Here is a 24,786-nt window from a genome sequence, read left to right as displayed (position 1 = left end):
ACACGAGTACAGTAGTCATATTTTCCACGGTTTATCAGCTAGGTATGTCCTGTGACAGGTGACCTTTCAAACACTTTTGTTGCACAGATAACAGTTAATAAATACATGACGTAGAGCAAGTAAGCATCGGTGGTAGAGAGAGAAAAGGCAATATATTTTTAATTATGACAAATGTTACCTATCGTTTATACATAATACTATTCTTACGATGGTAATATTAGGTATCTTTTTTTAATTAAAAACCTTCGATTTTTGTGGACTGTTCCTTTCATGATGATTTGCGAGTGTAGCACCATCGTATATAAACGAAGCCAGTGACGCTTTACGTTTACAAGAAATTTTCTTCCCTCCCCCTCAACATGCGAAACCTTTCCAAGATTTTGTTATGCGTTCTCATGATCCAGGTGACCTTTTCGTTAAAGATACCGAGTAAGTATATAATCATCGGTTAAATTGTTGGCTTTCTTGCGGAAAAAAATTCAAGTTCGGAAAAAAAAACCCGTTAGTTAAGGTATTCTTTTTTATGTGATATTTTATTTATTTAGTAAAATTAATGTGTTTTTAATGGCAATTTTCACTGCTGCATAATGTTCGCAGAGGATGAACATATTGGAATGAGATTTGGTATACAGGTTTATCATGTTATATCTATAATAAGCGGTTCACAAACATATCTTGTTTTTATAGAGTAAACATTGAATATAAACTTTTGTCTACTTAAAACACTAAATTATAATATTAAGTGTTAGTCTTTTTTTCTAATGATTTTTATCGTACAATGTAAAAGATCTTGGTATGCATGTAACTTTAATATTATACTACATGTAGCATTAATCAAAGTACTGAAGTACTGACGGGAGTTGATTATCATTTATTTTAAAATCAACTTATCTTGCATTGCAATTAGTTTCTAGGCTGTATTTGAATTACGCACTTTTTATAACATGAATTTTAGACTTTTCCTACAAGAATTTCGAGAAACCCCATATGAATCATGTTGTGTTATATTTAAAGATAGATTTCAAACTATGTATTTATAATCAAGGCAATTCTAAAAATTATATGGATCCAAACACTATTAATTGATATCGAATTCTAGTCTCGTTCAACCAGACGCTCGGCTGTCTCCGTTAATCTCCGACAAGCAAGAGAGCCTCTCTGCTTGTCGGAAATTTACGGAGACAGAGGCTATATTAAACTCTGGCGTAGGAATATATGAGACTATAGAATTATTTTAATTGTTCGTATTATATAAAATTTGACTATTTTCAAAGTGTTTATTGATAAGTTTCCTTGAAAAACAATGCTTCAGCATACATTACATCGAACTTTTCTATTATTTTCAAGAACTTAGTCTTGTCAGCGGTAATGATTTGTGCTTAGGTTCAACTACTGTTTCACATTCGGTTTGCCAGAGTAATTGCATAGGAGAGTTGATTAAAATCAACTCCCAAAAAAGTATTATTCATAGAAAGTGTGTCCGTTGTAATATTATTTTGCTTCAATGCTACCAAACATATCAATAAGTTGTATCTAAACTTATTTATAGTTTATAAATGTATTATAGTGGAAACCAGATAATTTTTTCAAAGTGCTTCAATCAAGAAACACTCAGTTCTACTTATGTCTTATCAAATTACCAGCTGGAAAATAAAAACATTAACCCAAAGAAACGTTTATCATTTATTTACTGAATAAGTTATTCAATTTTATTACCGCGGTAGTCAACATTTATACTACTATATTAAAATAATAGACTCGAATTTTTGGGCTTTAATACCGAGAAATCGGAAGAGTACTGTCTTTTGTTTTATATATTTTAAATATCATTGGTACTTGAAGATTACCAATTTGTTTTTATTTTTTCTCAATTAAGCTTCACTAAAACAAATCAACGAAAATTACTTTTAAAAATCCGGGAATCATTGCATGCGCATTACATTTACGCTAAATCACGGGAGGCTCTTTAGAGTATGTTTCCACAACATCACATTTGCATGGATAAACTCAGAAACGATAATACAAATAGGTGTAAATTTTCATTGAAAATTTGCTATACATTCAATTCATCAAAGAAAATACAAGAGCTCAGTGCATTTGATATGAAAATTCCCGAGAGTTCTAAATGTCATCACAGTGTGTGAATTTGAAGACAGTAAAAAACTTTGGTGAAAAAGTGTTGAATTCTTCATTAATATGAATTAAATTTTTAGATGAAAGGTTTTTTAGGTAAATTTGTTATGAATACCTTGTATCGGTACTTTAATTGATATCAATAATTCAACTCAAGTAACGCATGTATATTTTTAATCGAAAAGATGTGTGATAGAAATATGATAGTAAAATAAGTGTATGTTAATAGCTCATAAAAATTGAAACCTTTATGATTAAAAAGCAAGTTGATTTAAGTAAAAGTTTAAACCGATTAAAACGATATTTCGATACAAGAATAAAAAAACCCAATAAATAAACCCGAACAAAATTTATGGTACCATTTTACAAATTTAATATTTTTTAAAGTTGAACTTACTGAAAGCATGGCAAACCTTTTTCAATTTGTTTCTTGATTTTTGTTTGTTTGGAATGCTAACCAGCTAAACATTGATAGTTTGTAACAAAATCCAGTGATGGAATCGTATCAATGGTTTAAAAACTATGTGCTGATAAGTGTGAAAATATACCTGAAAAGATATTGTAGAAACTTTTTCAGACAGTGATTGGAATTTCTACACAAATCTGATGTGTGATAGGAAGTTCTGACGATAACAATCAATAGTCTTAGATGACAAAAAGTTAGGCAATGCTATCAATAATAAAGGTAACTTCCGAGGACTTTCATGTCAATACCAACATAAAGGACGCTAAAACAGTATAATCTTTATTAATACAGAAACACACATTTATACCACTGTTTTTTCTCGTGCTAGAAATCAATCGTAAATGAGATTCAAACTTCTCAAAAATAAGATTTCATCTTTTCAATAGATGTCTGAATGATAAATTAAATCATAATTTGAATTGTATGTATCATTTTATTTTACAGGAAATGTTTTGGTGAGACAGGCACTTCTAAGGCTCTTACTAAATGAGAGCAAATCAAGTGGAGGACAGTTTGAACAGATAGTACCGAACTTACTCAAGTTGTATAACAGTTTGCAAAAATCAAAACAACGACCCCCGGATTCAAACCGTATGAAAATTATGCGTTTCTGACATGAAAAAGACGTTAATAGGATTTCATTCCGTTATACAAAGCCGGTTATATATTAAAAGCCATCACTATAGTAGAATTAATTTGGATAAAATAAAACAAAATTGGAAAAGAAATCATTATTTTTATGATTTAGATACTCAGATAAAATTGATGGCAGCTTGATTGTAAATGTTGTTTAATATTTTGCAGTCTATATAAATGTTGATACCTTGTCAGAACTGTATTAACTATAGACACGAAATGAAAGTGTATTGAATAAAAATTAACCTCTTTCTCTCTGTCATATATTGGAGGGGATCAAGGGCATCTATGGTCTTGTTTATCCTTCAGTGTTTCTTCCTTCTACCCAAACTAGAATAGATGGCTATAACAAGAAGCCCAGAGGCCACATCGCTCCCTGTGCAACAATTGCCATAACTCTGATTAAATGAGCATGCTAGTATTAAATTCAAAATATCTTGACAATTAAGGGTCCTCCATTAACAAAAAGTTCTCTATACAAATCTGAACTTCTAAATTACTTATTATTATATATATAAACATATGGATTTCTAGCATGTGTTCGACTTGAAAACACAGAAATTTTTTCATTTCTATTTCTATTCCAAAAAATAAAGTCTCTGTAGTATTCGGATACGGAACCTGCAGATTGGTAGATTGAAGCTGAACCCATTGCGGCACAGAGATAGACAACACATTTTGGCGATATAAACTGTTTCAAAATGCGTTCAAATCGAATGTTGTGACGTACTGTCATAAAAAGGAGAAGATATGAGGTGTCGAGGGTCCTTAAGTAGAAGCCATAAGGTGTTGAGGTTACTAAAGTACTATACGTAGATCTTGCCCAAAAAGTTAAAAAAAAATTCGATTTTCATCCACATATTATTATTACATATTGTGGTACCAACCTACCACTGGGGACCATGATTTGAACAATCTTGAATCAAAACTACCTGAAGATACTTCTACACAAATTTGAGTTTTTCTTGCCTGAAAGTTTATGCGAAGAATATTTTTAATGATTTACTCTATATATTCCTATGTAAAAATTGATCCCCCATTGTTGCCCAAACCTACCCCGGGGACCATGATTTGAACAAATTTGAATCTACATGACCTAAAAATGCTTCCGCACAAAATTGAGTTTATCTACCCTAATATTTAAAATGAAGAAGACTTTTGAAGATATTCTCTATATATTCTTATGTGAAACGTGATCCCTACATCGTGGCCCAACCCTTCCCACGGGGACCATGTTTTTAACAAACTTAAATCTCTCCATCTGAGGATGCTTTCATACAAAATTTGAGCGCAGCTGCATACTTAAATTAAAGGTTTAAAAATATGCAAGGAGATTATTGGTTTCCTTTTAACAACGTTTTGCTTTTTAAAAAGATTGAACATTTTGGTTGTAGCTTTGTTTCTTAAAACTTGTGATATATACTTTTTTTTTAAACGATTTGACGTCAATATGCCTCCATAGACACACTTTTGATCAAGTTTCACTGGTGTTCGAGTTGAAATACCGATATGGTACATATATATTTACTAAGCAATAGAAATCTGACTACGACGGTATATTGAATTTTGAAGGCGGCGCAGCGAATATACATCAAATTGGTGGAAATCAAGGAAAAAGACATTTTCAGGCCACCCAGTTGCTTAAACAAAATTATACGATGGCAAGGGATAAAGAGCTTCAGTTTACCGTCTTTTTTCACTGATTGGTTAACTAGTATTAAGACTGTAACGGTGAAAGATTCGGCGTTCGGTAACTTCAAGGGGATGTAACTAAGGAGACTAGAGTGGACTCTCCCAGAATGCTGGTTACCCCTTTGACGGGTGGAACGACCCAATCTTATATAAGGACGCGCTGAGAGTTTCTCAGGGAGAATTGATGGATGTCGAGCAGGAGTTGTTAGCAGATCTTGAGAAGATCGATGCAGAGAGACAAAGATTGAAGGAAAAGTTGCAGATGATGATGCATAAGCAATCTCCTGCTAAGGTAACTAAGTCATCTATGGTGAGTGATTTGAGTTGTACAGATGCAGGTGCACAACGACCGCAAGATGATAGCATAGCGGAGTTGAACAGACGATATTTGCATGGAAGTCCAAGTTATGAATTATATGGACCAGATGAAAAGGGTGCACGTCCAAAAGTTAGAGCAAATGATCTATGTGAAGATATGTCTACACTGCGGTTTACGGAGGGAGATAAGGAATTCTACCAAAGGACTTCAACACCTGGTGTTCATTTCACGTCGCCAGAAACCAGAACCACGTCTACGCCGCCAAGTGTTACTTGGAGCTTGGCTAAGGACAGTTACACAATGCCTAGTATAACAAGGGCTTGGGGTCCTAATGTCACACCTATGAAAAATGAAATGATTGATAATCAGCAGTTTGGAAAAACTGTGATGAAGCCAGCTACTTTCGATGGCACTGGTTCGTGGATAGATTATAGAGCGCATTTTGAGGCATGCGGTAACATAAACATGTGGAATAACAAACAAAAGGGTCTTTACCTTGCTGCATCTCTGCGAGGACAAGCTCAAACGGTGTTGGGGAATATGCGTCAAGACAATGCATGCGCTTATAGGAACCTTTGTGAAGCGTTAGAGGCAAGGTTCGCCCCAGCAAACCAAACAGAATTGTACAGGGCTATGTTAAGAGAGAAGCGCCAAAAATCAACTGAAACATTGCCTGAACTAGGTGAGAGCATAAGACGTCTGACACATTTAGCTTACCCTAGTGCACCATGTGAGGTCACAGAAATGATAGCCAAGGATCAATTCGTTGATGCGCTCACTGATTTTGACATAAGGTTAAGAATTCAACAGTCAAGACCTAAGTCGCTAAATGAGGCTATACGGCTCGCCGTAGAGATAGAGGCATTTTGTAGGGCTGAGCGACAAAGACGCGACATAAGCCACGCAAGGGGAGCCTCTGGAGAAAAACAAGATACACAAGAAACTAATGTCAGAGGTGAGTTCAAAGAACTGAGAGATGAACTAAGGGCATCTCTTCGAGAACTTGAGCTCAAGATAGCGGCTTTAATAGATAGCAAGTCAAACACGACAACTACAAACACGATGAACACTGACGGTTCACAGAGTAAAGGCAGTTTTCCTTACAAGTGTCATAATTGTGGTACAAGAGGACACAGGGCAAGAGATTGTTTTGCTCAGAAAAGGGCAGGTTGTGGTCAATGCATGTCTCAGAGGCAGAAGAGGACATCGAGTCAATCTGAAGATGAAACTGAAAATACATTGAAACAACATAGCCCTATACCAGGTTCAAGCTTCCTTACTCAGACTCGCATCGATGTTCAGTCAGGTCTATTTGTAAACGTAACCGTGAATGGTATACTCTGTAACTTTTTAGTTGACACAGGAGCTTGTTTGACAATTATTTCTCATAGTGTTTATGAGAATATTACAAAATACAAGGGAAATGCACTTGCTCCAAGTACCCAGAGCATCATACTAGCTGATGGTGCACTGTTACAGGCTAAAGGAAAATGTAATCTTCGGATTAACATTGGTAACTCGGAATGTGAATTTACGACTGTAGTAGCAGACATCAATACTGATGGAATTTTGGGTTTGGATTTCTTGAAGAAGAATAGATGTTTGGTGGACGTCGCATCAGCTAAGATGTATATCGAAGAATCAGAACATGAGCTGCAACTGAAGGGACATTTGGGGTGTTTCAATGTCAGCTTGAAAGAAACTGTATGTCCACCACCTCGCACTGAGATGATATGTCCAGACCCGTGGTCATTACCCTCTACAGAACTACGAAAGCGAGAACATCTTATCACGTGTGCGACAGAAGACTTGAGGAAGCGGCGATTTGAATGCAGTCAGTGTGACAAGGCCTTTGCCAAATCTTCACTTCTCGTTCGACACCAGAAAAGAGTCCACTGTTCGAAAGACACGGTAAACGCACCAGAGACATCCAGTAGTTTTATGAATACTGTCATCACAGAGTCAGATGATGACCAAGAATGGCTTGAAGACCCTGGTGACCTTATCTATGAGCCTAACCTTGAATCCGGCAGGACCATTCGCAAGAAGACGTCTCCTTCACTGCCTGGAGTCAAACGCAAGGCACCCGAGCAAACACCAGACAAAGAAACGCCTACCTCATCAAGTGTGAGTGCAGAGACAACTGGACATCAAGAGGCGCCCTTGATTCCATTCCATTGTCCCTGCTGCAAGACACAAGCTACCACAAATGACGCTAGCATACAGACAGATGGGAGCAGTCACCAAAGAACAGTGCGAGTTATCAGAAGATATTAGAAAGACGGAAAAGTGTTGAGAGATTCGAGGAGGATATTTGGAACGCATGAGCCTGTGTTGAAGAATGTGATGTGACGAGGAAACATTGTTTTAAAATGATGGTTTATATTGTTAGTGCTCTTGTTTGTTTTGATAACTTTGTTATCTATGGGGAAGGAACGATATTCCTGTTTAAAGACACTTGATTTTACCCCATTGTTATTTTTGTATTAAAATCAATCACTTTTAACAAAAAAAAAATATGTTTATAAAGAGAAAAATTCTTTGTACTCTAATCATTGGACATGCGAGACGCATGTATATCGAGGCGTGGGTAGTGTAACGGTGAAAGATTGGGCGTTCGGTAACTTCAAAGGGATGTAACTAAGGAGACTAGAGTGGACTCTCCCAGAATGCTGGTTACCCTTTTAACGGGTGGAACGACCCAATCATATATAAGGACGCGCTGAGAGTTTCTCAGGGAGAATTGATCTAGCAGCTGAAGTGAAAGGACGCCTGAACGCAAAGCTGTAGAAGAAGAAGCGAGAGAGAAAGAAAGAGCAAGGGTCGAAGTAAGTAGCGCCAGTGGTTAGAGAAGTCGAGAGGCATTGTGGTGGGGTACCAGGAGAAGTAATCCTGAATAAGGGTGAAATAACCTGGTACTCCACGAACACAATAAGAACTCTGACAAGTAACACGGTGCAGGGTGCCCGGCTCAAGGACACGTACACACACCTCGCCTTACATTGATTATTTTGTTTTAAATCCAATCATTCATACTGAAGCAGAGTAAAGGAAAATTATTAATATATTTAATACCCTATTCCCTTGAAAAGAACTCAGTAGATAACACGTTACAAGACAAAGGCACTAGATATCAAGTACTTTTTACACACTTACCGATGTCAACAGTTCTAAAATATGTACACAAAATAATTGTAGGAGACATTTCACAGTAGTTTGACTATTGGTTAAAAATAATTCCATTTTTTTCACAAAAATCAAGAATGAAGAGAGTTTGCAAATGTTGACATCTTGATGTGTAAACAAAAGATGAGAAATGAAGAAAACAATCATTAATCATAATTAATTTCCGTTCGTTTGTAAGGTGTTTAATACATAGTATCAATGAGAAGCGTTAAAATGACGTTGTGATAAGTTTGCGACTGCTCCGGGTCACTGGGCGAAAGCAATTTGGTCAGTTTACCAGGAATGATCAAATCATGCAATGGAAAAGAAACTTTGCACATTGATCAAGTCTTTCCTGGTGTACGTTTTGGTGAAATTTCAAGGGTTTATCTTTTATCCTAAGAATATATAGGTAAATGTATCAATAGTTTCCGACAGCCCTCGTATAAGAGGTTTAAAGCTGACATGAATTCATAAAAGCATTTAGTCTCCATTTTAGTTTCGATCGCTCCTCTACTGCCACTGGGGTATATATACCGGTTGAGAAAGTTACGGTCGGTTGCTTTCCGATCGAGGAATTCACGTTGCACGGACTTCTACATGCATGAACTACACATTGTACTTGTAGTAAAATGTAGTAATAAAGAATAAAGAAAACAACAATCAATGACATACAAAATATATTTATTCTTTGAAAGGATGTCCAAGGTATCTGTATTATTTTGCACAGACAGTGCTGCCTTACTTCGCATGCACATCGAACACGTGTGTCGTTCATACAGAGTGCATAACGTCTGCATCTTCTTTAAAGCCCCGGCGACACTACATCCAAAACAGTAGCTGTGATAGTAAATCCAAGAAAGTAACAACGTTTCTATCCGTTCCTACAAAAACTCCCCGTTTATAAAATCCATGCGATAATCATAATTGACATTGCTCGATCTGCCACATTGTGTGGTTTGCGCATGTGCGATGTTATAACATACAGTGATGATACACAGGAAAAAAGTTCTACAATTATCGAGGATTTTCTGAAGTATCTTCAGAACGGATCTGCGTACGGATTTCAGTCTGTCTTGTTTCGTCGTTTATGGGATATATCTTGCCAGTGAAGTGGTTGTCATATTACTTTTGTTTAAAACGCGTTTTTACAATTTTTTTCGTCCAAGGTAACGTGTTCGGGTGTATGAAATTCCTGAATGCGGTGAAGCATGACGAGGGCTCTCGGCCTTATATAGGGGGTGTGTAGCTATGAGCAGAACGATAGAAATCGACAACTAATTTGGCGGTAGTCAGAGATAAAAGGGAAGTAATGCGTATTTATGAATTCATGTCAGCTTTAAGTATAGATTGGGTTTTTTCATGTTTTAAAATGTTCTAAATTTCAACTTAAATGTTCAAGTGTTTACCCTTTTTCTAAAAAAAAAAAATGGTTTTAGAGTAGACCGTCTTTCAGATTTTCATTTTTATTTTTTTTGAAATTTTAAATAAGTCTGCACCTGCGAAGTTCTACAGCTATTCCATGTTATTAGAGAAGACATTGCTCTGGTCTTTTAAGTGCAATTTGCATACAAAACAACACGTTAAACCTCAGTTTTATCGCTTTTGTATCATATAACAGCATTTTTAGACAGTTTTTAATATTTACTCGTCAGTGAAATTTTTTTTATTGGTCCACATGTGTACAAGATTGCCTGATAACCCCATAACATAATTTTACAGTAGTTTTTTTTTTTACATCTTTTTTTATATAGTGGTTCCTAACAAATAACCTCATCTTCGTTAGCCAAGAGGTTTCGATATTTCCCGAGGTGGACCGAAAACTTTGGATAGCGAAGATGAGACACCTAGATGAAAAATAAATCATGGCCTTATCTACGTCACAAACAATTATCAGCTTTTTTCGCGTACTACTTGACAACTGACACAAAACGTTTGGCTTACCATCGGAAAAACCTTATTTTAGATGCCATGGGACACCTCTATATTATGAGGTACTTTCTATCGCAACAAACAGTCTTGTTGCGAGCAACGAATATGTTTTCCGAACAATTTTGAAATGATGGAATACAACTCTGAAAATTTTCAAAACCTTAAACTCTAGATTAGAAAAAGCGTCATTGCACACTAAGGCTTTAATCTGGTGTTAGGGTGGGTCTGATCGGTACCGTACTTGTAATGTTTGGTTTTGTCAAAAATCAGACAGGGTCGCTGGGTGTCCAACAAATTATAACCATCAGGTATGTCTCGAACTTTGACAGATACTATTTTCGGCATATACTATTTTGACTATAAACTATTTTTAAGGGGAAGAAAAATATTTCAGCTTTAAAATATATGCATTTTACTATGTCTTAATATAGAGCTATTTATCTAAAGGAGGTTATAATAGCAAAAAAAAAAAAAAAAGCAACGACCATTCAGCCCCCAAATCTTCAAGTATTTAATGATGCGTAGAAGAAAAATCGTGATGAAACTTATGAAAATACTTTATTTCGCTTTATTTGTTGTTATTTTTTTTTTTAAATACAACTTCCTTGAAAATTACAAATTTGAATTCCATTGTATTACAACAATGACAAAAAAACCTTAATATATACTGATGTATAACACTCAAGTATATATTAAGGTACTTTACTACACCGAGACTTATACTTTTTAAGACACTACGTCACAAGATGGCGATTTAAATGTTCTGTTACATGTAAACTGTTTGTATCAATCGATTCGGATGTATATCGTAATAGCCCAATGGTTAAAGTATCCGGCTTGTGAACCGCAGTTCATGATTTCAAATCCGCCTGGGTCTTTTGTTCTTGTTTACTGAATGAAATTTTTGAAAATATCATTTTTTATCAGAAATTGCCCATTTTTTCGCCTATTTGACACATATACTTCTTATCCATCATGCTATCTATCATAATCAAGTAATTTTCTGCTGATTTGATAAACTATATCAAGGTGTAGTGAGGCACCTTAAGGTTTTTTCGCACTCAGCCACATCTGTATTGGAAAGGACATATATTATTCAAATAAACAAGAAAAACACCCGGCGAAAAGTTTAATTTTGATATTTTTACTCGTACATATGTTTCTGCACTTTGGGTAATTTCACGTTTTGAAGCCCAGACACGCTTTTTAATACAAAAGATAAGAAAAGTACGGGATATTAAAATGATAGTAAAATACATTGTAAATGAAAAGCTGGTTAAATCCTAAGGACTGAAGAGCAACTAAATGTACTTTAAATGAGTCTTTGACCCGGTGTTCTACTTGAAATAAACGATATTAAGAATTAAAAAAGCTATACATTATTGCAAACAATATTTTAAAGCACCAACATACAGATATGATATCTTCAAATGTAAACTGATTGAAAGAATGACAATTTTCAACCATTATCTCAATAGTGTAAGATTGCATTGCTTATCATGGTGTGGATGGGGGTGGGGTGAGTATCATTTCTATTGTGCCAGAAATTTATTCGAAAAAGCTATTCTAATTTCCTTTTTACACGGTTTATAAAACAGTACATTGAACCTAGTGTGTGATTTGATTATGGAAAAAGCTTGTCACTAAAGTGACATTTTTCTATTCATTAAAAACGCTTGCGTACACACGCCATTGTGTTAATGAATATATTCATTTGACTATTTAGAAGTCTCGACAGGGAAAAAGAGCGTCCAAAAATTTCAAAGTTTTATCTAGATTGTAGATCATTGGTTCTTATCAACAGTAGCCTTGACTTTGTACATGAAGAAAGTATTCTACACAACTGTGATCAACTAGTGATACTCAATACGGGATAGAGTTCTCAAGGAAAAAAGCAACACAATGAAACAATTAGTTTCAACATTTGTGTTGTTTTTCATTTTTCAGTCAATACATCTAAGCCAGGAGAAAAACATCGTCAGAATGGTGATAGAGAAAATGAGTTTTCTTATCTCTGTTGATCGCGGACAATTTGGAGGGTTCGTAAATTATACATCTTATGTCAATTCTCTGTTCATTTTACAGCGAAATGCTGAAAATCAGTGAAGTTTTCAATAGTTTGCTGGAAATACAAATTTGTCAGCCAGGTATACCAATTGGTCAAAATCTAGGTCATGTGAATGCTGACATTAATGAAGTGAGTTATATTTGGTAAAGATTTGCATTTTTGAGCTATTGTGTTGGTAATATGTTTTTATCTAGTATCAATTTAGAACTGGTTTAGCAGTGACAGATCTAAAATAATTATAGTGGTGTTTGTCGAACCAGGAAACAATCAAAGGGCCGTAGTGACATTTCTATTTTTATAGCCATCAAATCTCCCCCTCTTTAGTCTTATGCCTGGCAAGTCTCACTTTTGGTTTTTTTTAAATCACATTGATGACTTTTTTTTTTATCGAGATGGCAGCCACATTATTAAATTATTTTGAATTGATATATATTTTTTAAATGAAAATCTATCGTAAATGTGCCTCCATAGACAGAAGAGGTATAAGTAGAGACTGAAGTTTTTCTTGTTCTAAAAATAGATCCTAAGTTAACTGATAAGTAAAGTGTATCCTGTTATGAGAAAAGCTACCACTGAAATGTGCAAGTCAAAATCTTTTTCCCCACAAATGATTTTGGAGTGGATTTCACATTTTGGAGTTTAGTATTTTTTAATCTTCTAGATAAGTCTACAGTTGTGCAGTTCTACAAGTGTTCTAATTAATTTAAAAGGCATTGTTCTGTTCTCGTGTGCGCGCGCCATTTGCAAAGAAAACAAAATGTAAAACCATATTTTTTGCTTTTGTATCTTTTGACATTTTAATTAGTTTTACCCTATGATATTAGTTCAAGAAATGTTTACATTTTTGGTCCATATTTATAATAAGACGGCTGAACACCCCCTTAAAAGCTCCGTGCACTTCGATAAAGAACCAAGATTCACCTGAATTCATAATTCATGGTAACTGAGATTTAATTTTGGCAAATGATAATTTAAGATAATTTAAGATAAAATTATAAGCAATTAAATTACAGTATAGTGGCAAACTTTTAAAATTATCTAAAAAATCTAAGTTACTTATGAATATAATTTATTGATGGATGTGGGTAACAAAATGAAGAGCATTTTATCAACAAAGAGTTGCCTGGATTCAATGCATAAAAGAATATATTTTTGATTTTAAAAAGTAGATGTTCAGCTACAATTCGAACACCAATGATGGCTCCAGGGACTCCGTTCAATAAATCCCAAGAAATGAACATCTCGAACTGTGATCACGGAAAACTGCAGTTCAACGTGAGACACCCAAAATATCCACCAGACCCAAAAGTAGCATCGGTTAGTATGTTATTTGTACCGCAAAATTCCACGATTTTAAAGGGACATGGTTTCGAGCTCGATATTTTTTCTTCAAATTTTGTTTATTTTGTCATTTTCAATATCTCGAATGATTAACTTAATAGCCTTTCTAATGCTTCAACAAAATTTGAAATGTCCTTGGTAGAGTGTAAAGCAAGAAGGAGAATTTATAGTTCTTCGTTTTGTAAACAAAGCATGACAATATCGGTGGAACAATCATTCATGTAGTACATTAAAGAAATAAGCAATGGAGGGTAAGAGTGTGTTTGATGTCTTAACAAATTCACTTCAAATCACAGACAGAGACAGTTGGTTGGGGTTACGGTCTATTTCATGTTTACAATACTATTGTTAATACAAAATAATATATTTATTAAGTTTTGGTATTTGAAATAATATCCATGTTTTCATCATTTGATTTTAAACCTAAACTGTTGCACGACATAATTTTGATGTTTTATGTTTCCAGGTGGTTGATGTCTCTTTCGAGTCTTTTAATGTTGACAATCCACCAACATGCAGCATTCCTTGGAACTTTACATATCGGTGGCCAACAGGGAAGAGCTATTCAGCTTTGCCTGGCTGTTTCACAAAAGTGGTTCAACCTGCATTTGACTTTTACCTGGAGCACTCTTTCTTCTTTAAAATATATGACTGGAAGGGACATTTTGAAAATATCAATGAAACTCCACAGCATTTGTAAACTTTGGCGTGAAAAATGTCTTTAAAAAACGTTTCTTCACTTAAAACAACATTGGAAATGAATTTTTCCTATAGTGAAACTCATGTTTTGCGATAAGCGATATGGGCTTATATTTTTCTCATTTGATAGTGTTAAACGTAATGGCAAATTCATTGTTAAATAATGATATCCAATTTAAAACTTCTCCGACCTTTATTCTCAAAGTATTTCTATTCATTATAATAATGTTATTTGTCCTTTAAACTTTGTAAATTATATGAAATAAAAAGAAATTTTTTGATTGTATTAATGCATTTTACAAAGTTATTTCTTTGCCCACGATGGATATAATGGAATAAATATACAAGTTGAGATCAAAGTTAATAAAGAAAAGGTTGTACCGGTGCTTCAGGGGCCCTTTACCTATACTTGTATTTAGTGGATCTTTGTGGAACCATTAAGCCATACATGTTGTTAAATAATAGATCGTTTAATAAACACTGGGCCCCAGGATCATGAAGCAAACTTAGGCTTAGGTCAAACATTGTATACTGTCTATATGTCTCTTGATTGAAAACACGGACAAAATTGAAATCCTTTTTAAGTGTTTTGATAATTACAAATTTCAATCGCCATATTATGATAAACAATCAGTTTATGGCTGACAAAAATATTGAGTTTAAATTCTGAGGCCAGAAGACTAATTAAATCTGTCTCTATCAAAGGCATATTTATGGTCCGAGTAAAAAAATCCGGATAAATTAGAGTTATTGAATACGGCTGAGGGTCGGAGATCGTTAAGCTCACCTCAAACGAACAAGCTTGTCAGTTTGTCTGTAATGGAACATTTAACATCTTTGATTCCATCACAAAAATTACTGCGTTTAGCATAAAGTATCATTTGGTAAATGTTAAAATAAAGGACCAGACCCATTCCAAAAAAAGCTGACTATAAGTAATGAAAATGGGTGGATCATTGCGATAAATGATTAAAACGATCAAAGCTTCCTTATAATCCTCCAACTAAATGAGCCGTATCTTGATTAAGGCGAAGTTTGGTAAGGATTCTGTGAGTCCTGTAACTTGGCTCATAAAATTGAATTTTATTATTTTTTAACATTGTCTAAATATTGTTCACACATTTGACACATTCGTACCCTCCATTGTATTTTTCTTTGATGTACTACACGTATGATATTACCATCGGTATGGTAAGCTTATCTAATCCTTCAGACCAAAATCGGACACATTTAACAGGTAAACGTCTCAAGTTTTTATCTTCAAGTCCCTTACAATACAGCAATGAGACAAGGAACACCAAACGTAAAAATTACCTACCTTGTTTTTGCATTATTATTTCTTACCTTGCACAGCACCTCCTCAGCCCAGGAATTTGATTTTGTCATTCAAAAGATGAGGTTACTCATTTCTGTGAATCATGATGATCATATCTTCCAAAGGTTTGATTTCCAATTTATAGATACACATGTAATAACGCATTATCTATCAGAATACTCATTCATAGCAAGTGCAATGTTTGCAGACTTTTATGTATCAATAGCTTAAAAGTTTTCCTTTTGGGCGTTGACATCTAACATTGTGTAAATTATTAATTATGTAATGACATCAATTAGCTTTACCGTTATATATTTTTGTCTAAATATAGCGAGACATGTGCCTGTTTCAATGGGATTTTTGAATGGAATATGATTTATATTGTTTAGAGAGACTTGCAGCTTCTGAATGAAAGTACAATTTCTAAACGGGTTTCCAAAGGAAAAATCTGGTAATTTTCATGGTAAAAATGGCCGGGTGGGGAGGGGGGCGTAGGCGGCCACCCAAAGAGTATCCCTATTGTACGAATAACTCATCCTACAGTTTTCAAGATGAAAAGGTTTTATTTTGCAGATCAATTGCACATATATTAGAGATGTGCATATTACCTGAATTTACATTTTTATAATTTATGCAAAAATTACCAGCTGTTGAACATAGGCATTTTTTCATACTCTTGCATATATGGTAACCCTATTGTACGGATAACTCCTCCTACAGTTTTCAAGATAGGACGTTTTTGTTTTGTCTTTTTATTGTAGATGTATCGGAAGTGTGCATATCAGTTGGATTTTGGTTTTTGATAATAAATGCAAAAACTACCAGCTGTCGAACTTAGTTTTCCCCCTAGAACATTGCATATAAGATATTCCATTTCTCTGAATATGTATGTATCAATTCAAGGTTGACAAATGGAATTATATTGATACTGCTCATACGTAAGAAACCCAGGTTTGCTATCACGTTGACAGATTTTCTCTTGTTTTCATTTTAAAGCAAAACTAATTGCTATAATTTTTTTTTACATATTTTTAATTCTCCACTATGTTTTAAGAATTTGATTATACAGCTATGATTATATTTATTGCTAAAACTTTCAAACGTTCTTACATCTATCTGGAAAATTTTAAATCGCTTTACTGTTGGTTTCTTAAATAGAATTGATATTGAACTCTTTATTGAAAAGACTAGATACATTTATCATACTTATTAGATAGTATTAAGAGTTTGTCACAACATAAACTATTTCTCTCCAATAAACTGAACTTTACAGGAGTTAAATTGTCAATTATAGACATTCGCCTTTTAAAAAGAACATCTTAAATAAATTGACTAAACGCTGTTTACAATTTTAACCTAACTTAACCCAATTTTAAAAAAAGCAAATAGCAAGGAACATCACAATCATATTGCATTTCAAGGATTTATCATATTTCAGATCATTTTTGACAGACTTTGACATACATTTCAAAATTTATTTTTAAATTTCATCCATGTGCGCACAATTGTTACAAAATAAAATCGAAGAAAATCAATGAAATTATTGAAAGTTATTGAGAAAGTTATTGGGAAATAATGAAATTATTCTTCAATAGATGGCTTGTAATGATCGAATTCATCATAATTTTCAGATGTTCTGCAACTTCACGAACCCCTATGTTGTCTCCAGGTACACCATGGAACGACACAGCCACATTGAATATATCTAGTTGCGACATTGGACGACTAGGCATATATATCAGATCTCCGGATTATCCAAAGGATCCAAAAGCAGAACTGGTAAGTATTTTCAAATTCTGTCAAAAAAGCTTAGATTATTTTCTGTCAGCCCATATATGATCTCTTTAATCGTTAATCACATAACATTGCACTCGCCGCCATAAATGATTCAAAATTATTTGTGTACAGTTAATTGCATGTGAAATACATTTATGTTTACAAACTACAAAACCAATATTCAATTTCGTACGAATGATCTTCGCCTGCAAAGAAAGACTAAATCCAGTTAAATTCGAAATTGTCATATTGCGAGATAATAACATACAATTAAAGTTTACCTTTGTCTTTGAGGGAGTCAGCATTTAATCTCCCAAGATCAAGTCTATATCCCGAGACGAAGTGAAATACGTGAAATAAACTTACTTGAGGGGAAAAGGAATATTGCTGACTCCCTAAATTGTACACTTTTACTATTTAATATTATACCGATACAAACAATTTATTATAAAAAATTTAAATTAATATTCTAATTTTTAGTGCATTCAACATATTATAACGTAAAAATTAAATTAAATTGCATGCGCGTCATATTGTGACGTAAACAAATTATGTTATACGATAAAGATAAATAAGTATAGCCAATCAAAAAAGACGTGTAACAAGAATTAAATCATATAATTATGACTATTTATGATTTTAATCCAAAAATTTCAGAACTTTCCTTTGATTAACAGAAATTACTATGTGTTCCGAATATTTTTGTATCAGTTTATCGAATTGATACATCATTTTGCAGGTAGCCGTCTTTTTTACGATTTTTAAGGAATCATCGGAAAATTTCGAATTACTCTTATATAGTGAAAAATAAGTAGAGGTATATTAAAGGTATATATTGTTACCTGATGGATCACTTTCGGTGTCTTAATATATCTAAGTTATAAATATTGGCGAGAAATTTAGTAAAGGAAACAGCTGTCAATTGTGACAATGAAAATTAAACTTTAACACTTGGTAATTCTATGCTTAACGTTTGTCATGTATGCAAATTATCAATCGATTTATCAACAACATAAACCACCAAAATAGATAAGTACGTACACTATTCAAAACCATGTGTCCCTAATTATATTGCCTGATAATTATGATAATATCAAAACGATTTATCAAGCAACTGTTCAAGTAACACAAACAAACACTATTAAAGATATATCAATAAATTACAGATTAGTTTAGTTAGTATTCAAGTTAAAATGCTTGATGGTAAACAATTTAAACATAAAAACCTCCTTGACAAAAAGATATGATTTCTTTAGCCATAAACTATTATTAGTGAAGAAAAAATGATAATATTTAAGATACTGGATATATGGTGTAAATATGTTTCTAAACCTTTATACAAAGCTCTTCTAATAAAAAGATAACTTTAGAACAAAACCATAAATGACCATCCAGCACTCTCAATAAAAAAACTGTTAGATGTACTACGACAAATATGAAAAAAAATGAATAAAGGAAAGCTTTCTTCAATTCAATTAGATGATAGATATCAAGTTCTTGTCCTCATACCTAGACAACCTTGTGATGTGCAGCATACCGTGGAATATAACGTATCGGTTGCCAACACAACGACATTTCTCTTCATTACCCGGATGTTCTACAAAAACTGTCCAACTTGTTGACAACGCCGTGTATATGAATCATATTTTTTATTTCAAGATATATGATTGGGAGGAAAATCATATTATTAATGTATAGAATTCATTCTTATTGTAATATCACAACTCTGTATTAAAGGTAATCTAAGACAATCAGCATCGCAATTTTTAAATGATCTACAGTCTAAAACCTATAAATTTATACTTTATTAATATATGTAGAATATGTTATAAAATATTAATAGGATTATAAAATTGCAATGAATTAAAATGAGCTGTTAAACATATTTAGAAGAAGATCTGGATAATTTTATGCTTAGAAAAAGTTTCAAGCTTACCAAAACTGTCACTTTCTCATTTCAAATTTGTTATAAATTTATGAACGAAAATTTCTAAAACAGCGTTAAAAGTTATGAAAATATGAAATAAATGAAGTACAGTCTACTTTCAAAATGAATTATTAATTATCATACGCAAGTATTATTTTCATTACACATTCATGCTCATATTGAAAGATGAAGCTATTATATATTAATACTTTTTCGCTGTTATGAAAATCACTAAAGTTTTCTGGAGTTTGTCAAGCCATAATCTTAACTTGGAATGATCTTTATAGAAAAAAATGAATGTTGTAATTATATGTACGAGGGCTGTCCAAAAAGTTCGTGGACAATCGCGTTTTTGTCATTTTAAACGGGTTTATATATGCATATTGTATACCAACATATTTGTCATAAAATTCCAAATCAGATTAAAGTAGTTTTGAATGTTTTCATTAAAATTAAACTTAAATTTTACTGTATTAAAGTGTCGCGAAAAGCACGAACGGCCCATTGTCAAAATTGTCCAAATTTCGAGATTCAGTTTTCAGATAAGAATATTAACAGTATTTTTAATACGGGTAAAAACGTCAAAATATTCAACTGTGAGGTAGTCAGAATTGTGAACGTCATTTTCATACGTCATTTAAAGCCGTTTTTAATTGAGCAGAGGATATTTCAAGGAGTTTACGGCAAGAACATGTCTTTGAAAACGCCAGAAAAAGCGACGTCGGCGGATCGCATGGAACAGCGCGCCATCATTAAATTCTGCGTGGACTCGGGGAAAACACCTATCGAAACGAAACAAATGATGGAGAACACAAAAAGGCATCGACACATATCAAGATCACTAGTCTACAAGTGGCACAAACGATTTTCGGATGGAGTTTGCGATTTAAAAGACGCTGAAAGAAGTGGAAGGCCTTTGCTTTGTGACGATATAACGAAATCCCGCATTCATGACATTGTCATGAAGGACAGACGTCTGACGTTAAGAGAAGTCGCGTCAATAAGTGATGTTAGCAAATCTTCGGTTTTTATTATCCTCACTGAAGACTTCTGTATGAGTCGTGTTTGCGCAAGATGGGTGCCCAGACTTTTATCCGATGAGCACAAAAAAAGACGAATGCAGACAAGTAAGGCTTTCATACAGAATTTCAAAAGAGGAGGAGAGAAGTGGCTTGACAGAATCATTACTACGGACGAGACTTGGCTGCATCATTTTGATCCAAAAACAAAAACAGAATCCAGCATTTGGAAACACCGGGGTTCACCAGCACCGAAAAAGGCGAAGGTTGCGAAATCCGTGGGTAAACAAATGTACATATTCTTTGCTGATCGGCACGGAATGATTTTGGTCCACGCTGTACCCTCCGGTCAGACGGTGAATGTGCATACTACTCCAAGGTAGAGAACTACCCATTTCATCACATTTAAATTGTAATTACACATTTCGCTTTAGCATATCGTAATTCATAAATTTAATACCCGGACATTCTAATCTTAATTTTGATTTATTTAATTACTATATATTAATAAACCCACATATTCTAAAGCCACATACAGTGTACCAAACGAAACATTGGTTTTATTTATTACAGGTGTTACGCCGCGACTTAGTTAAGGCAATTAAGAAAACACGCCCTGCCATGGCTGTGGACCTTGGAAATATCATCCTACACCAAGATAATGCACCTGCACATATGGCAGCTTCCACGTGTCTGGAAATCGAACTCCTAGGATTCAATCTTCTTGACCACCCGCCATACAGTCCGGATCTTGCTCCGATGGATTTTGCAATTTTTCCTTTCATCAAATCACAGCTAAGAGGAGTAAGATTTGAGAATTCTGATGAACTTAAATATGCTACTCGAACCATTGTATCTAAAATCGACAGTAAATGGTATTCGGATGTGTTCGATTCATGGCTAAGAAGGTGTGAGAAGTGTTTGCAGTGCAAAGGTGACTACGTTGAAAAGTAACAGAAAACAACGCGCTACGTACGACGTTATAAAACCGTCGTGTAACCGTCAGACTGGGCCGTGCGGCCTGTACAGGCATTGTTTTTGTAGTGATAACTACATTATGAGAATGTACATTGTTCTGAATTTTATACACATGCATAATTATAGTCTATATTAAAATATTTTAATACTTTTCTAAATATAGCGTCGTTATTTAGAATGAAATCACATTTGTCCACGAACTTTTTGCACAACCCTCGTATGTTAATATGTACATCACAGGAAGTGATATACCTGATGTGTGGAAAAAATCATTCACAAGCCTTCTCAAACATATTTTTTTAATTAGTGGTAATTTTCCAACAAACTCCTTTTCAACAGGGGCATATAATGTACGACAGTTTCTTTATCAAAAAGTCACAGTTGTTTAAATTTGAAATTAAATTTAATTTGATTTTTTTGTCTAGTATTTAACAAAAGAATTGGTGAAATCTGAGTTTTCTATTCACTTAAACAGAAACACAGAAGCAAGTATGTGAAGAGTACTACATTTTTCGCTTGTTGACTCCATTTTAAGAGCTGATAAAATTATAATCATGGCTTGTCACCTTGAATCCTGATATGTTAAATTGTCCTCTTTTACTCAATAAATATCCCATTATTTAATCAGGGTCTGTTGTTGACCATTCAATTGCGCCGCGTAAAAATTCTACTTGAATACAACATGTGGCGAGAAATTAAATAACATAATTCTTTTTACTTTCATTTTCAAAATGATATCATTGATGGTTTTGTAATTTGTACACTGAATGACTTCGTCAATGAAATAAAATTGTTTCAAATGAATTCAATTTATATGCTCCCCATTTCTACGTGATGTGTGTTTACATCATGTCGATTATGCTGGATTCATATGAGCACATTTATTGTTTGGAAATGAGCTGGTGACACATAAATCATTGAAACATTTAATTAATACCTTTGAAGTTAAAGAAAGAAGTTGCTCTTTAGGCCTTGACATACAGTGCTTATGTAATGCAAGCAAAGCACTTCAGTGTAATTCGTAATTTTATTTCATTGGTTAAAAATACAAGACAGTTGTAATATTATAATTATATAAAACTTAATTCAAAGCTGATGGTTTCATGCATTTAAATGTCTAATTATCATCAATTAAGTTTTGCTTAAAATGAACATCATATTCTAAAAATAAATGGAATTTGAATGAAATAATTCTTTATCATCGTAATTCTTATTCAGGTCAGACGACACGTTCCTCAATTTTATATAACTTTTTCAAAGATTTTGTTATTGATTTACTACTACTTTGGCAATCTTTCTTGCACAAAATTAAGATACCTTACCGGGCATTTCTGCAAAATACTAGAGTATGCAATTTCCTACGAATCGTCTTGAAACTACACTTGAATTGCTGATATAAAAATGTACAGAGAATTTCACTGTAAGAGCTCCACCTCGGCTGGGGATTGATGACCTATTGAAGCTACATTCCTAGCAGTAAGCTGCCACCGCTCTAATCACTTGACCATCTAGGCCCATAAATGCAAAAAATTAAAAAAAATTCTAATCATTTTTTAATTTGTTTATAAATGAAACATTTTATTTGAACTTTTTATTACGAGGAGATACTTAAAAGATGATCGAGGAACGTGTCGTCTGACCTTAAAGACCGAGAAAATAAGCATCGCCTTCAAATTTACCTGGTCAGTGTGCCCCTGTCAATCAACTGAATTGAGGCCCCAGATAGGATGTTAAAAAATGATTGACATTCGTTTACTCGTCTTTTGTATACCATGTCTAGCGCTTGCGACGATCGTGCAATTAACTTTTGTCTTTTGATGGATACCGTGACGATAAAACGCCATGTCTTTTAGCACTATAATCAAAAGAATCTACTGTTGACAGATATTAAATTTTCTGTTCTTGAAATTGTTAAAGATATGAATTGAAATTTACTTGTACTTCGTTTACGTACCTCACCAAACACGCTGATCACCTGCAGCCTGTCAAAATCACGTGGCGCCGATCATTTATGAGAACTTTCTTTAGCCGAAACCGGAAAAGGAACAAGTACAGAAAACTCTGGTACATGCGCAGCAGATAGAATCATGTGCACTTTAGTAGCTGATCGGTACGAGGGCTTCACACCTCTTTCAATATAGGCTCTACCCCCCACCTCAACTTACCTGAGGTAAACCACCCGTTTAAAAACCTAGGCCTTTAAAGTACTCATAATCATCGTTTAAATGATTTTTATGTGACAATCTTAAACGATATTTACTTTAACATATAATGAATATATTACAATGTTTACATTGCATTCCTCTTTTAATATAACTAATAAATATATTTCTGAAATAGTATTTCTAGAACACACTAGATTTCATCACATTTCATATAATCCGAATTTCTTTAAAATAATTTCTTGTGTATTTTTATAAATCTGTTTACCTTAATACTTAATTCCATTTATTTTTTGAAACCTTTCGATACCATTAGCTTTTTGATTGAGAGAAGATGATGTAGAAACACTCGTCTTTTTCTACTTGTGTCCTAAAATTATCTCCGCTTTGGACTGTATCCGTTCCTTTGTTAGACCAAACTCAAATAAAATCATATTGCTTTATGTTACGTTTGGATGAAAATGATCCATCGAAAAAAGATAAAAAGTAGCTGGACATTAAGTGTATTGTGATAAGAAAATCTCACGTGAGCCTTCAGCATATGAGCTATAATAAGGTCATAAGTATAAAAAGATGCATAACGGTATTCATTTATCGCATTGATAAGAATACTGAGTAAAGAAACAGTTTAAAAACAGTTTACAGTTCATTTTTTTTCTCAAATTCGGCTAAGATTTGTTAAATAAAAGAAGCCTCAGATTTCTGAAATCTGAGATACGAATTCTTTCAAAAATGCATTTTAACAAAAGCTTGATTTTGTAAAGAGAAGGGCTTAAGATTAGTATAAACACGATGAAAGGTTGTGTGTTAAACTGGAATTTTTTCTTTTGTTTTTGACGAATGGAATATATCCAAAATGTCTACAATCTCTATAAAAACAACTTAGACTGTTCTGAACATCTTCTTTACAATAACAATGAGTTGCACAAAGGCATTTGGATTTTTATTTACATGATTTCAAATAAAGTTTTAAGAAAATGTTTAATTTTCTACATAATTCCCTCATAGTCATAAAGTATAGGAAAAAATAAATCAAATCGATTATGACGTCATAATTGATGTTACACCAAAATTAATCCTAAAAATTATTTACCAAAACGAGATTAAAATTTTATCAAAATTCAGTTTATTTTCTACAGAAAGGGATGTTGGACGTTA

The 24,786-nt window shown here is 33.6% G+C and overlaps 3 protein-coding genes and 1 long non-coding RNA gene across 5 annotated transcripts; all 4 read left to right on the top strand.

The window, feature by feature from the left end:
• The first annotated feature begins 265 nt into the window (after positions 1-265).
• Positions 266-3,485, top strand: LOC128178737 (uncharacterized). The gene is made up of 2 exons (XR_008242990.1): positions 266-429; positions 3,044-3,485. It is a non-coding gene; the product is annotated as an uncharacterized LOC128178737 (long non-coding RNA).
• An 8,651-nt stretch (positions 3,486-12,136) lies between these two features.
• On the top strand, positions 12,137-14,737 carry LOC128177593 (uncharacterized). Of its 2 annotated transcripts, none has more exons than XM_052844362.1 (3): positions 12,137-12,382; positions 13,578-13,728; positions 14,219-14,737. In XM_052844362.1, exons 1-3 carry the CDS (start codon positions 12,246-12,248, stop codon positions 14,450-14,452), a joined length of 522 nt encoding a protein of 173 aa, XP_052700322.1. In that variant the 5' UTR covers positions 12,137-12,245; the 3' UTR covers positions 14,453-14,737. The 2 variants fall into 2 exon arrangements, with proteins under 2 accessions (XP_052700322.1, XP_052700324.1); XM_052844364.1 differs by having other exon boundaries at positions 12,140-12,382; positions 13,581-13,728.
• Positions 14,738-15,567: 830 nt separating this feature from the next.
• LOC128177683 (uncharacterized) lies at positions 15,568-19,724 on the top strand. Its single transcript, XM_052844505.1, has 3 exons — positions 15,568-15,891; positions 17,398-17,545; positions 19,022-19,724. Exons 1-3 carry the CDS (start codon positions 15,734-15,736, stop codon positions 19,238-19,240), a joined length of 525 nt encoding a protein of 174 aa, XP_052700465.1. The 5' UTR covers positions 15,568-15,733; the 3' UTR covers positions 19,241-19,724.
• A 436-nt stretch (positions 19,725-20,160) lies between these two features.
• LOC128176869 (histone-lysine N-methyltransferase SETMAR-like) lies at positions 20,161-21,442 on the top strand. The gene is made up of 2 exons (XM_052843406.1): positions 20,161-20,844; positions 21,062-21,442. The coding sequence occupies exons 1-2, from the start codon at positions 20,161-20,163 to the stop codon at positions 21,440-21,442; spliced, it is 1,065 nt and encodes a 354-aa protein (XP_052699366.1).
• Positions 21,443-24,786: the final 3,344 nt, after the last annotated feature.

Source organism: Crassostrea angulata, chromosome 3, assembly GCF_025612915.1.
Source record: "Crassostrea angulata isolate pt1a10 chromosome 3, ASM2561291v2, whole genome shotgun sequence".
Taxonomy (NCBI): Eukaryota; Metazoa; Mollusca; class Bivalvia; order Ostreida; family Ostreidae; genus Magallana; species Magallana angulata.
The sequence above is the reverse complement of the archived record's forward strand: the minus strand, read 5'-3'. Positions and strand labels throughout refer to the sequence as shown.